This window comes from Mirounga angustirostris, unplaced genomic scaffold, assembly GCF_029215605.1.
Source record: "Mirounga angustirostris isolate CCGP_5_RB_7025 unplaced genomic scaffold, mMirAng1.0.hap1 SCAF_6, whole genome shotgun sequence".
Lineage (NCBI taxonomy): Eukaryota > Metazoa > Chordata > Mammalia > Carnivora > Phocidae > Mirounga > Mirounga angustirostris.
Genome location: NW_026991714.1, coordinates 32214747 through 32227358, shown reverse-complemented (window position 1 = coordinate 32227358; position 12612 = coordinate 32214747). Strand labels below are relative to the sequence as shown.

The 12612-nt window shown below is 38.5% G+C and overlaps 1 protein-coding gene across 3 annotated transcripts in view; it reads left to right on the top strand.

The window, feature by feature from the left end:
• Positions 1-12612, top strand: part of CRB1 (crumbs cell polarity complex component 1) — a 152581-nt gene that overhangs the window by 114233 nt on the left and 25736 nt on the right. For 2 of the 3 annotated variants that reach the window (XM_045876129.3, XM_045876128.3), the window contains 3 exons: positions 713-1619; positions 4882-5010; positions 8450-8576. In XM_045876129.3, coding sequence (XP_045732085.1) covers positions 713-1619; positions 4882-5010; positions 8450-8576 — 1163 coding nt within the window. The remainder of the gene's footprint in view (positions 1-712; positions 1620-4881; positions 5011-8449; positions 8577-12612) is intronic. The other variant, XM_045876130.3, reaches the window with a different exon arrangement.

Genomic DNA, 12612 nt, shown 5'->3' with positions numbered 1-12612 from the left:
TTCAGGAAGCAGTGGGGTGAGGGGGAGCTGAATCGTGCTTTTGGGTCTTGCGTGTGTTCTGATTTTCTAAGACTGGAGCAGTTACAGTATATTTGTATGCTAATGGGAAACAATGAAAGGATAAGGAAAATGATGATGCACAGAATTGCTTGGTGGGGGAAAGCCCCACACATCTGGTGTCACAGGTCCTGTGAATACAGAAGTCGCATGAGAGGAAAGGAGACCCACCCAGGAGGTGGAGAACTGGATTTTCTCTACTCAAGTGAACAATTGTAGGTTTTTCCAATACCAAGGTCCATGTCTAGTCATGCATTGAATCCCATTCATTTTCACCTTTTTTAGACGTTGTTTCTACATGTAACCTTTTTTCAATGGAAAAGAAATGTATAGTCTGGGTTTTGGTATCAGACCGTCCAGGCTTGGTATTCTGGTCTTATTATTTATTAGTCACCTGACTATGAAAAAAATCACTTACTCTGAGTCTCAATTTCTTCTTCTTTGAAATGGGGATAATAATAGTAATAATGATAAAAATGTGCTCCAGGATTCTGTATTAGAAATAATATAAAAAGAACTAGCACAGTGCCTAACATATATCAAACAATTGATACATGATGATATTAACCTGATGATCATTTTTAGTAATAAAGGTAATAAAGCCAACATTACAGATTTAATAAAGTTGCTCATTGGTGTTGCCTTCTCTCTTTAGGTATTGCAAATGCTGTTTTTAATGCACAAAGCAGTGAAATATTATTCAGGAGCAATGGGAACATTACCAGAGAACTCACCAATATCACATTTGGTTTCAGAACAAGGAATGCAAATGTGATCATACTGCATGCAGAGAAGGAGCCTGAATTTCTTAATATTAGCATTCAAGATTCCAGATTATTATTTCAATTGCAAAGCGGCAACAGTTTTTATATGCTGAGTCTGACAAGTTTGCAGTCTGTGAATGATGGCATTTGGCACCAAGTGACTCTTTCCATGACGGACCCACTGGCCCAGGCCTCCAGGTGGCAAATGGAAGTGGACAACCAAGCACCTTTTGTGACCAGTGCAGTTGCCACTGGGAGCCTCAACTTTCTGAAGGATAATACAGACATTTATGTGGGTGACCGAGCTGTTGACAGTACGCAGGGCCTGAAAGGGTGTCTAAGTACAATAGAAATCAGTGGCATTTATCTCTCTTACTTTGAAAATGTTCCTGGTTTCACTAATAAACCACAGGAAGAGCAGTTTCTCAAAATCTCTATAAATTCAGTGGCTACTGGCTGTTTGCAGTTGAATGCCTGCAACTCCAACCCCTGTTTGCATGGAGGAAATTGTGAAGACATCTATAGCTCTTATCACTGCTCATGTCCCTTGGGATGGTCAGGGACACGCTGTGAACTCAACATTGATGAATGCTTTTCAAACCCCTGTATCCATGGCAACTGCTCCGACGGAGTTGCAGCCTATCACTGCAGGTGTGAGGCTGGATACACCGGTGTGAACTGTGAAATGGATATAGACAATTGCCAGAGTCACCAGTGTGCAAACGGGGCCACCTGCCTCAGCAACCCCAATGGCTATTCTTGCCACTGTTTTGGAAATTTCACAGGAAAATTTTGCAGGTGAGCATGAAGTTCATGTAAAGCTTGGCCTTTGGAGCTATGCTCTCCATTTTCCTTGTCAAATTGGAAAGCTCTCTCAGCTATGCATCTGTAGGCTGTGCTGAAGAGGAGTGACAGGAGCCCCTTCCATCATGGTTTGGTCATGTAGATGGGATCTCACATGGTGGGATGTTCCATAAGGAAGAATGGTAGTGTTTTGACCAGACTTTAAGCAAAACGTTTTCCCCGACATCTTTGTTAGAATATGCCTCATGAACTGTAGCCCCAGAGTTTGATAGCTTTAAGGCCTCAAGAAACAAATATTTTTTTACAATAAATGCAAAATCTCGGTTTTCTTTCTTTTTTTTTTTAAGATTCATTTATTTATTTTGAGAGAAAGACAGAGAGCAAGTGGGGAGAGGAACAGAGGCAGAAGGAGAGAGAATCCCAAGCAGACTCCCTGCTGAGCACAGAGCCCAACGCAGGGCTCGATCTCATGACTCTGAGATCATGACCTGAGCCAAAATCAAGAGTCATACACTTAACCGACTGAGCCACCCACGTGCCCCCAAAAGCTTGGTTTTCATATTGTTCGAGGAAGCATGACTTCTACCCCTAAAACAATGCCCTTGACTATTTCAGGCAGGTAAATCTCATAAAATCTTGAAAAGTCTATGCTAAATTATAATTTCGAGAAAGTGAAATTATGACTCTCATATAAATGAACATGTTTTGATGTTTTCATTTAAGTCATTAATTAATGAGGAAATGAGTAAGATATAAAAAAGTGTCAAAGGACAACCTAATTATTTATATATGTACATATATAATAATTGCATATATTTTTATTATCCACATAAACACAAATATATATAAATAGAGATGAGGGAATGAAGTTACTAATGAATGCAAAACTATTTAATTTTTTATAGAGCAATACAATTAATATTTGAAACTATCTTTTCTACCCTGTGACAATTATATCACTACGGACAAATTCATTTGCATTTCAGTGAGCAGGATCCATTTATATTAATGTCATTTTTCTACAACTTAGAGTCGTAAAATAGCTTAGTGAAGAAAATCTAAGGCATACATACTACAAAATCAAACAATCCTAGAGTGTCCTTTACATAACACCCAACATTCCATTGAAAGAATACTCACGGGGGTGCCTGGGTGGCTCAGTCATTAAGCATCTGCCTTCAGCTCAGGTCATGATCCCGGGGTCCTGGGATCGAGCCCTGCATCGGGCTCCCTGCTCGGTGGGGAGCCTGCTTCTCCCTCTCCCACTCCCCCTGCTTGTGTTCCCTCTCTCGCTGTATCTCTCTCTGTCAAATAAATAAAAAATCTTAAAAAAAAAAAAAAGAAAGAAAGAATACTCAGGAATATCTTTTGCCCATTTTGACATATTTCACATTTTTTTCTAAAACTACTAAAGCAGTGTTTTAATTCTAGTAATGACCTCCATCTCATGTTACATAAACAGAAATAAGAAACAATATTTTCCTGCTAAGTCACATGGCTTCAGTGTTTCCATGTAAGTAGAATTCATTATTTTATAACTTATACTGCTTTTAAATCCACTAAACAATTGACTCATTATGGGGAGGTGAGAGGATTATTAGTAACAAGTAATATATTCCCAGACTTTGGCAGGAGCACCTGGAGTGGGTTGGCAGCCTGTAGACATAACACTAACTGAGAGGTGGTACCCTAATGGGATGAATCTCCCAGCAGACAGAACAGGTAGCCATACCTATAAGAAAATGTATTTAGGGGCGCCTGGGTGGCTTAGTCAGTTAAGCCGCTGCCTTTGGCTCGGGTCCTGATCTCAGGGTCCTGGGATCGAGCCCCACGTCTGGCTCCTTGCTCAGCGGGGAGTCTGCTTCTTCCTCTCCCTCTGCCCATTCCCCCTGCTCACTCTCTCTTTCAAATAAATAAAAAATCTTAAAAAAAAAATAGAAAATGTATTTATCTCCATAACATTCGTTCAGAACCTATGAAGGCACAGTATTAGGTGCTAAGTGCTGACATTTCAGTTATATGTCACTTTCCATGAGTTAAAACGGGCCCATTTGCCAATAGACAAAGTGCCTGTTTAAAAGCAAAAGACATTCAGGATCAAAATTAATAGTATTGCCGTGGTGACTTTGGATAAGTAAAGTAAACATACATGCCCCAGTAACTAGTTCTCCAGTGTTTTCTCCTGCCTAATTCATCAAAGTCAAGTTCTCAAAGATTAAAGTTCTCAAAAGTACCTTCTAATGAGATTCAAAAATTGTTTATTAAACGTAAGATGTATACAAAACTTCACATTTGCATTGCTAATTGACCCCTTTCAAAGCTGGTTGACATTTTTCATTCTTTTGAAAAGTCCTTATATTTTCTTTTTAAAGCCGAATTGATTAGTTCTTGTGGGAAGAGACACACTTACCGACAGATAGGCTAGTTTCTCCATATTAGCTGCAGCGCGCACAACAGGACAAAATTAAATTCATCTTGTATTTCCTGAACATTAATTATGTATCAGATACCATGCACAGTGGGTCAAAGGACCTGAACAACACCCTTAAAATCTCTTCTAATCCAGTCCTTCACACCTCTGGATCTTGCCTTGTAGTCAAGCTCTGCTTAGCTTCTAACAATTTGTTCTGCCTTGTATAAGGATTCCTTAATATGTGCAGCTTTGTTGTTATACAAAAGAGCCACCCTCCTGAATTCACATGCAGTTGCCACTGAGTGCTATCTACAGTCCTCCTGGACAGCATTCGGCTTGCATTTGGCTAAGCTATGAATCATTGGATAGAGACCAGCAAGTGTTGGCGGGGTAACAGGAGTTCAGCTCTGAAAGCCTACAGAGAAATCACATGAGTGCTTGGGTACCAGAGTGCTGTCCTTGCTTTCCTGGCCTTTATAGAGATGCAATTTTCCGTGGCCTGTGTTGATTTATTATAAGCAAGGCAGCAGCAAACCAAGCTATAGCAAGTTTCTTCCCAGCCCTAAATTTATTGCCACCCCACGGCACAGATCTTATCTCACCAATGAAAACTGTAGAAATGGAAGATATATAGCCATGCTTTTGCTATAGCACCCTCCAGCAGGAGCCGTTTACCTGGAGAAAGTGACTGTGTATAATGCAGAACAATCAAGCATCTGTGGCTCAGCCAGCCTGAGTAGTTAATTAGTTTGGCGTTGACTACATACATGAACTTTTCCAAAAAGTTTTCTTGAATGAAGTGAACAAGATGAACAGCTGTGACTGCTACTTTTATGTCTCTAGGCACACCAGATTACCCTCAACAGTCTGTGGGAATGAGAAGACAAATCTCACTTGCTACAACGGAGGCAACTGCTCGGAGTTCCAGGGTGAATTAAAATGTCTGTGCTGGCCAGGTTTTACTGGGGAATGGTGAGTCACATTAGAACTTTAATGAAGAAAATTCTGGGGTGAAAAACAGTGGGATTATACAAGGTTGATTTCTCCTCTAGTTTTCCATCTCAGTTCCCATAGGAAAATCCATGCTGAAATGTAGGTCCAACCAGAGTCAAACAATAAAAAAGAAGAAAAATCACAGTTTAGGTCAAAGTAAAGAACACTTTATTAGCCAAGACTTCAAATAGGAAAATATGTCTTTTGAAAAAATGTAGAATGTGCTAGTTTTCTTTCTGATAAGTACTTCTGGATTCATGTTTCTTTCCTGCTGACTCTAATAAGTAATGCAAATATAGTTGTGTTGAAGTAAAATAAAATATACCTAAAAGATTGCCTCATAGAATGATCTAGAACCCCGAAAGTATATGCACCTTATCCATATGAGTCTATCTTTCCCAGAGAAACCCTTCAACAGTTCTTCACTTAATACGGGGATTGTTGATATGGAGTTGGCCAGTGGCTTGAGACAATGGCTGAAAATGCAGCCAAATTTGGATATGCATTTGACTAGCTGAAGGTGAGGTCAAAGATTAAAAAAAAAAAAAAGGAATATACTCCACAGCTTTTATCAGCTTCTCAAAAGGATCAGTGTCCTGATTATATACCAGGGCTCTCTATAACCTCTTATATATCTCTATATAAGCAGATAATAAATAGTTAATCATTTGTTGAGCACTAAGTCATGCATCTTACAGATATCATCTCTAGTTGTTATTAATCCCACTTTGCATTTGCAAAAACTGGGGCTGAGGGGTTAAGTTACAGGTCAGGTGCCAATCCAGATGCGTGTTGCAGTGAGGTCAAGCTGCCCTCAAAGCCTGTGCTCTTCTTTTGGATGTGCTGACAGAAATGAATAAACCTTTGCTTGCAAAAATTAAAAGAAAATGGGAAAAGTACTCCTTCATCTCATATGCCATCCAGCACAAGACAGTGATCTCTGATCAAACTTCCCGCACTGAACAAATTAGATAAATGAAAATACAAAGCATTTGAGAGAGAGAGTTTGACTGAATGAATTTTTCTCAAAAGGGAAGTTAATAAAATTATGGGTATAATTTGTGCTCCATGACAATTGCAATTGGATTCATTTGAAGTTTCTCTTTTCCAGCTGGCTCTTTTGGCACGACAAGATTCAGCTATTTTGCCACTTTTACAAAATAGCAGGCAATCTCGGATATACCTGCCTTTTGCCCATCCAGCATTCAGTGACCAATCTAGTTCTTGCCTTCACAGCCTGCTTTCAGTGGTTGGTTCCAAGCCGTACAGGTAGACCAAGCATATCTGTGCACGGAAGGACATAGCCTTGGAGCATAGTCTACTTTCTATTGAGCCACTTTTTACCATGCAACGTATTGTTAACCCAGAGACCATTCAGCTGGCCTCCAATTCCATATCCCTCCGAAACAGTGCAAATATTTCCTTGACCAACTCTTTCACTATATGTAAGCGCTGGTTATTTCCTGCCTCCGTGTCACAGGTGAATGATTCATGTCACATTAATGTTCAATGGCACAATGCATAGAAGCATCCGAAGCCTTGGACTATTCTCTCTGCTACTCACGCATTATCCCTATTTACAATAAACATGTCCCTTTCCTCCAACATTTGTTTAAAAGAATAATCTTGCATTTAAATGCAAATCCTTTCTTTGAAATGCGGTAAGAAAAGGAAGCTTCAAGTTTTCCTTTCTCTCACGGGGACTCTCCTCTGGATCAACTCCTCTGCTGCAAATGGATTTCTAAAATAGTGAACACATGTTCAATAGATGCTGTACTTTCAAAGTCCTTAAGCATGATCAGTTAATTCACTGGATGTTAATAGATTTATTTATTTTGATTGCCGATCTATTAATTAACCTCTAATGAAGCTCCGGTAATGTTTATAATGAATTTGTATGTGTGGTACACTGTTTGGTTCAAAAGAGAGATGGATAAGAAATGCGGAAAGAAGAGCCAGAGGAAGACTGGAAAATACTAGACAGTCTCCCAAGGCCTAGGGGAATGGGACTTCCATAACATCCAAAGATATTGAAAAGCTGTCTTCCTGCAAATTGCCTCCTCTTCTGTCTGGCCAAACCCCCAACTTTATAGTGTCATCCTGGCAGGTCGTAAATGATGGATGGTGTGAACACTCTGGCCCACCCAGGACAAAGAGTGCTTGGCAGGCTCTCACAAGTTGTCAGGTTTTGCTCAGATCTAATCGGAGAAGCTTCCTTCCAGTCCAGAAACCCAAGCCAAAAAAAGAAAACAAAATGTCTCAGCTATGCTTGTTATCCAGCAGGATAAGGAGCTGTTTTTCTGGGAAGAAATCTTTTTTTCCTTTATACCTTGGGTTGGCCCTCCCCACCCACCCCGTTATCCCCCTTCATTTTGAGCCTAGTGATTAGTCGATGACCCAGGCATGCAAGTTTTACCTTTTGGGAGGCGAGGAATGAAAAATTGTTTACATTACACTTCGACATTTTAAGTTGCTCTTTAGGGATTCTTGGAGCTAATATTTTATATGAATTTCCCAAAGTAAAAGAGATGCTTTAGTTACTGCTCTATGCTGAGACCTAACAGTGTTTGGCACATGATAAGTGCTAAATACATACCAGACTGAACAACTGAATGAAAGTGACTGGTGAATTAATCGGTGAATATATGGAAAAACAAGTTGTTGGCGGAAGGTCGGGTGAAAGATGACAGTGTCCCAGGGAAGAGGAAGATTTCAATATACCTTAGAATTGATATCATTTGTTTGAGAAAATTTAGCTCTTGAAAGTCATTCTACCCGAATATTTTAAAATTACACTTAGCTATGAAACATATTTATTAGCAACTGAAATATTCTAATTATCTACTTTTACTTTTTGTCAAAAAACAGGATTCCAAAAAGAAAAAAGAAAAATAAGATTCCAAAGGAAAATAATCCAAAATCTTCAAGAATAAACCGATTTTCCCCCCTATGTTTGGTGGGCTTTCTTTCCCCCCATAGCCTAAGGGCATGGATGCATTAGAATCCTGACAGCAGGAGCATAGGTCTGCTCTGAAGACTCCAGGTTGGCAAAATATAGCCTCATGGTTCCCATGAGCCCCCAGTAAACCGAACCGAAGATGGCAAAGATGCTAAATACTCTTCAGAGACAAACAACTTTTCTTCAGGTTTTTTCTTGGTTTCTAGGTACTTGCACCTGGTTTCTCATTCTAATTAACTGTGCTTGTGTACAAATTATTTCCCTTAAAAACAAAATTTGTTACAGGAATTTTGAGGAATATGTCCCACATCAGTAAGTATATGTAAGTTGTATGGGAGTTGGTAAGTCAGACCGTACTGTTCCAAGTAGATAAGGTGACAACTTTTATTCTTTACCCCATTTCCCAGCCAGTTTATTCAACAGAGACCAAGTTTGCTGCTATTTCTGTTTCTGTTCAAGGTGTGAAAGAGACGTTGACGAGTGTGCCTCGGATCCGTGCTTCAATGGCGGTCTGTGCCAGGACCTGGTCAACAAGTTCCAGTGTGTCTGTGATGTGGCCTTCGGGGGCGAACGCTGCGAGGTGGATGTAAGCGGGCTCTCCTTTTATGTGTCTCTCTTACTCTGGCAGAATTTCTTTCAGCTTCTTTCTTACCTCATTCTGCGCATGAATGACGAGGCAGTTGTTGAGTGGGGTGAACAGGACGATGACTAACACTCATTGAGACATTCCTAAACTTAAAAGCCATCGAAGTTCAAGAAATGCCTTGACTCATTTTAGACTCGAAAAAAGAAAAAGAAAAACTACCTTGAAAATTAAAATAAATTCAAGGACTATTTTAAGCGAGAGTGAGAATATGTATTTGGTTTAGTATTAAGTATTTACCTATTTCAGCTATATATGTAAAAAATATTGTTCTTAACATAACTGGAAACTTCTCATCATTGAGTATACTTCGTACAAGTACATTGTCTTTCTTGGTGCTTCCATATTGGAGTGACCGCTGCAATGAGAACTGATTTTCTCCCACACTCCATTTCTGTGTGTGCTTTTGTAATGGAAGTTGCCCTGTGCACCCAGATCCTAAGGCATTTACGTTCTTTCATTCCCATCTATTATTCGTGACATGACAGTTTGAAAATTACTGATTAAACCTTTTCACATTCGTCTATGTTTTTATACATAGCTGTTCAAATGAAGTGTTGCCAACTCTCTGGGAAGTTAAAAATATATATAAAGAGAAAGCAGGGAATCACATGAGATCCCTAAAATGGAGAAAGAAAATTTTCTGATATAATTGGCATCAAAACTCAAATTATGCCTCACCAGTATACTTTCTGATTCCACAAAACCTCTCCTTCAATAGGACAGAGAAGCCCTACTTTCATTTCTTTTTCCTGCAATACTTTCTATTCAAATAGAGTACTTTTTGGTTAATTGCTTATAAATTTATGAGCTTGCTGACATTTCTATCAAATGGACTGATTTGAATTGCTTTTTGATGCATATTAAAGGAAAAATAAGTACTGTTGTATATCTATACACCAAAAAATATATATTATAAAACTTGATTTCTTAGAGGCATATTTTTTAAAATTTACAAGTAAATGTATCATCTTTAATTATCTTTCTGAAAAAACCATAGAAGCATAATACCTTTCATTATCAAAATATATTTGGTATTATGTTTTTTTAAGATGTATACATGAAATGATGGCTCTACCAAGTAAATTAATAAGATATGCAAAAAATATATATACATTTCTTTTAATAGACTAAATGTAATAGTAATTTAAAAAACTTTATTTGAAAATATTTTTAATTCCTTCCACTGGCATGTTAGAATTTCTGCTAAATATCTCTGTACCGATCGATGTACCCTTCCAAAGAAGACATTATGCTCATTTAAAGGGAAAAGTGGTTTGATCCTATGAATTAATTTAGAAAGCAACTACAATAACAATGACCTGACAAATGTAATTTTGTAAATGTGTCTGTGTCTTTAGGAGCTGCCCTGATTTGACAACACGAGGGCAATTTATCCATTGGGTGATATCTAATCCTCATTTAGTCCCAATTGTTTAAAGAAAGTTGTTTTTCTGTGGAAATGACCAAGGAAGACCTAAATATGCCAATCAAAACAAAAGGACAAAATGGTGTAGTATAAAAGCAAAGGAAATGGATTCAATTCTATTTTTCAATAGTCATAGAAAATTTTATGCAGCAAATTCAAATCCTCCAGGAAACTGGCAGTCATTTCAAATGGGAAGCAACTGATTTTGAAGTGTTTCTTTATCCTCCTTCTTCTCGCTCCCATCCAGGCAGCATGTGCCATACTGCTGTCTCAGATGGATCCGTTCCAAACTTAGACTTTGTGACAAGAGACTTGGGGAAAACCCCCATCAATGTTTGCATTTCCAGATATTTGAAGTAAGCATAAAATCGATTATAGCTACATACATATGGCTTTCATATTGACTCCCTTTTTGGACATATCTGTACTTATATACTTACAGACCACTTCAGTGTTAATTTGTTATCTTCCAAATATATCTGAGTCATTCACGAATGCTTTCTCTGTGAAATTCTGATGTCTCTGTTGTCATTGTCACTGTCAATCACTTTTCTATTTTCCAAACATCCTGTTATGAGATACCTGACTTAAAACAAAAATACTTTCCTTTCTCTCTTTATTTTTCTCTATTTTTAATTGCATTGTGTGTGATTATGCCTTTTACATATTTACACAGAAAAATAAAACTTGTGTTTCTGTATCTCTACTTCTCATCCTCTGACAGCTGTCTTCATTTGCCTTGACTGTGTCTTGCATGGTTAAGACGTCCACAAGCCAGGCAGGCGTGTGCGCGCATGCACGTGCGCGCACACACACACACTCACATCACATAATGAACACACAGCAATAGTGCTCATCTTCCTGAATGGAGGTCTGCTTCCCCAGATGTGTCCCTGCAAAGGAAATACCGGTGGCCCTCAAAATCAGGGTCCCGTGTGCTTTCCCTCCTTGGCAAGTATTCCTCTGGCTGGCATTCTAGAATTGATTATATCCCTAATTGTTCTCTCTGTTGGTTTACAATGTCCCTGCCCATAGTAGGCATAGTTCAACCTGGCTCCATGGAGGGGCCATCTCACCTAAATGACAGAAATTCACATACACTCCTCTAGAACAAGCTTCTGAAACAAAACCTGTATTTATTGAATAAAAGATCATTTCTTTTTGCTTATTTTTAAGATTTAACATTTGAACTAAATGAGGCCATATCTCTGTGTTTGGCCATGCCTCTTCCTTCTTTGTGTGTGTGTGTACATGAAGAATGGTTTTTATTACTCTCCTTTTTAGGGAGAAGGAAAGTAGAGAAAATAGGAATATCTGCAGAAATTAGTGTTCTGGCAGCATGAGGAAACAATTCTAAAATTCAAGTAGCACTATTGAGAACCTACTCTGTGCCAGGTACTGTGATAAGCTGTTTTTAAATATATATTTTTTCAATATAAGAGCAAACAAAGTCTCTCACCTCCCCAAATCTCCACTAAATTGTGTTTAAATATCCTTTTGCCATTTCTGAAGTTATTCAACTTAATTTTGTAAAATTAAAATGGAATTCTTTTTGGAAATGGTGATACATAAAATTTGAGTTTATTGATTTAGGTAGGAAACCAATGAAAAGAAATCTGTATTGTCCAACTACCAAAAGTATTACTAATATGGACTCTTTCCCTTCTTTCCTTTTTTAATTTATGCAACAACTTAATGAATACCTACTATGTGCCATACTCTGGATTAGGTAATGAGAATACAACTGTAAATTAGACACAACACTTGCTCACAAGTTGAAGGTCTGGTAGGGGATGTAGGTAAACAAACAGTAAAGGACAGAGTCTGGGTCAGTGTTAGGATAAAACTAAGTATCAGCAAATATATTTCCATGATGATTGATGATTATTTCAAATTATTTAAAAAAAAAAAAAGTACCAGCTATAAAGGAGCACTTGGGAGGGGCATTTTGCCCAGTCTTAAAGGTGGATGGGGAAGTTCTCAAAGCCAAAGCTGGGATTCGAAGGTAAACAGGTGTCAGGTTGTGACAGGAGGGATGGCACAGTAGAGAGTGTTGCTGGCAGAAGGGACTGCAGAGCTTGTGCAGGAGGGCTGGAGCCTGAAGGGCAGTGGGAACACAGTAAGACTGAGGCTGTAGAAGTAGCAGAAATGAGTCCTTGTAGATCAAATCAATGACCTTGGCTTTTTCTCCTAAGAGTTATGGGGAGTCTTTAAAGGAGTTCAATCAGAAAAGTAACAAGATCACACTTGCACTTTAGAAATATCAGCTGGGCTTCTATGTAGAGGCTGGATTAAAAGAAATGCAAGACTGGACCCCAAAAGACACATGTAGGGGGCTATTGCAGTAATACAGATAAAAGGGAAGGACATTTGGCATTACCTTATATAGTCAAAGGGGATCCGAGGAGGGGTAAATGAACAAAGTTTGAAGCTATAAGACCTACCTCATGATTGTTTGGAGAAGGTGTAGTTCTGAAGGGATACTCCAGTTAAATTTGGTGAATATTTAAAAATATTTGTCGATTAAATAAACGAATAAATGTAAGGTTC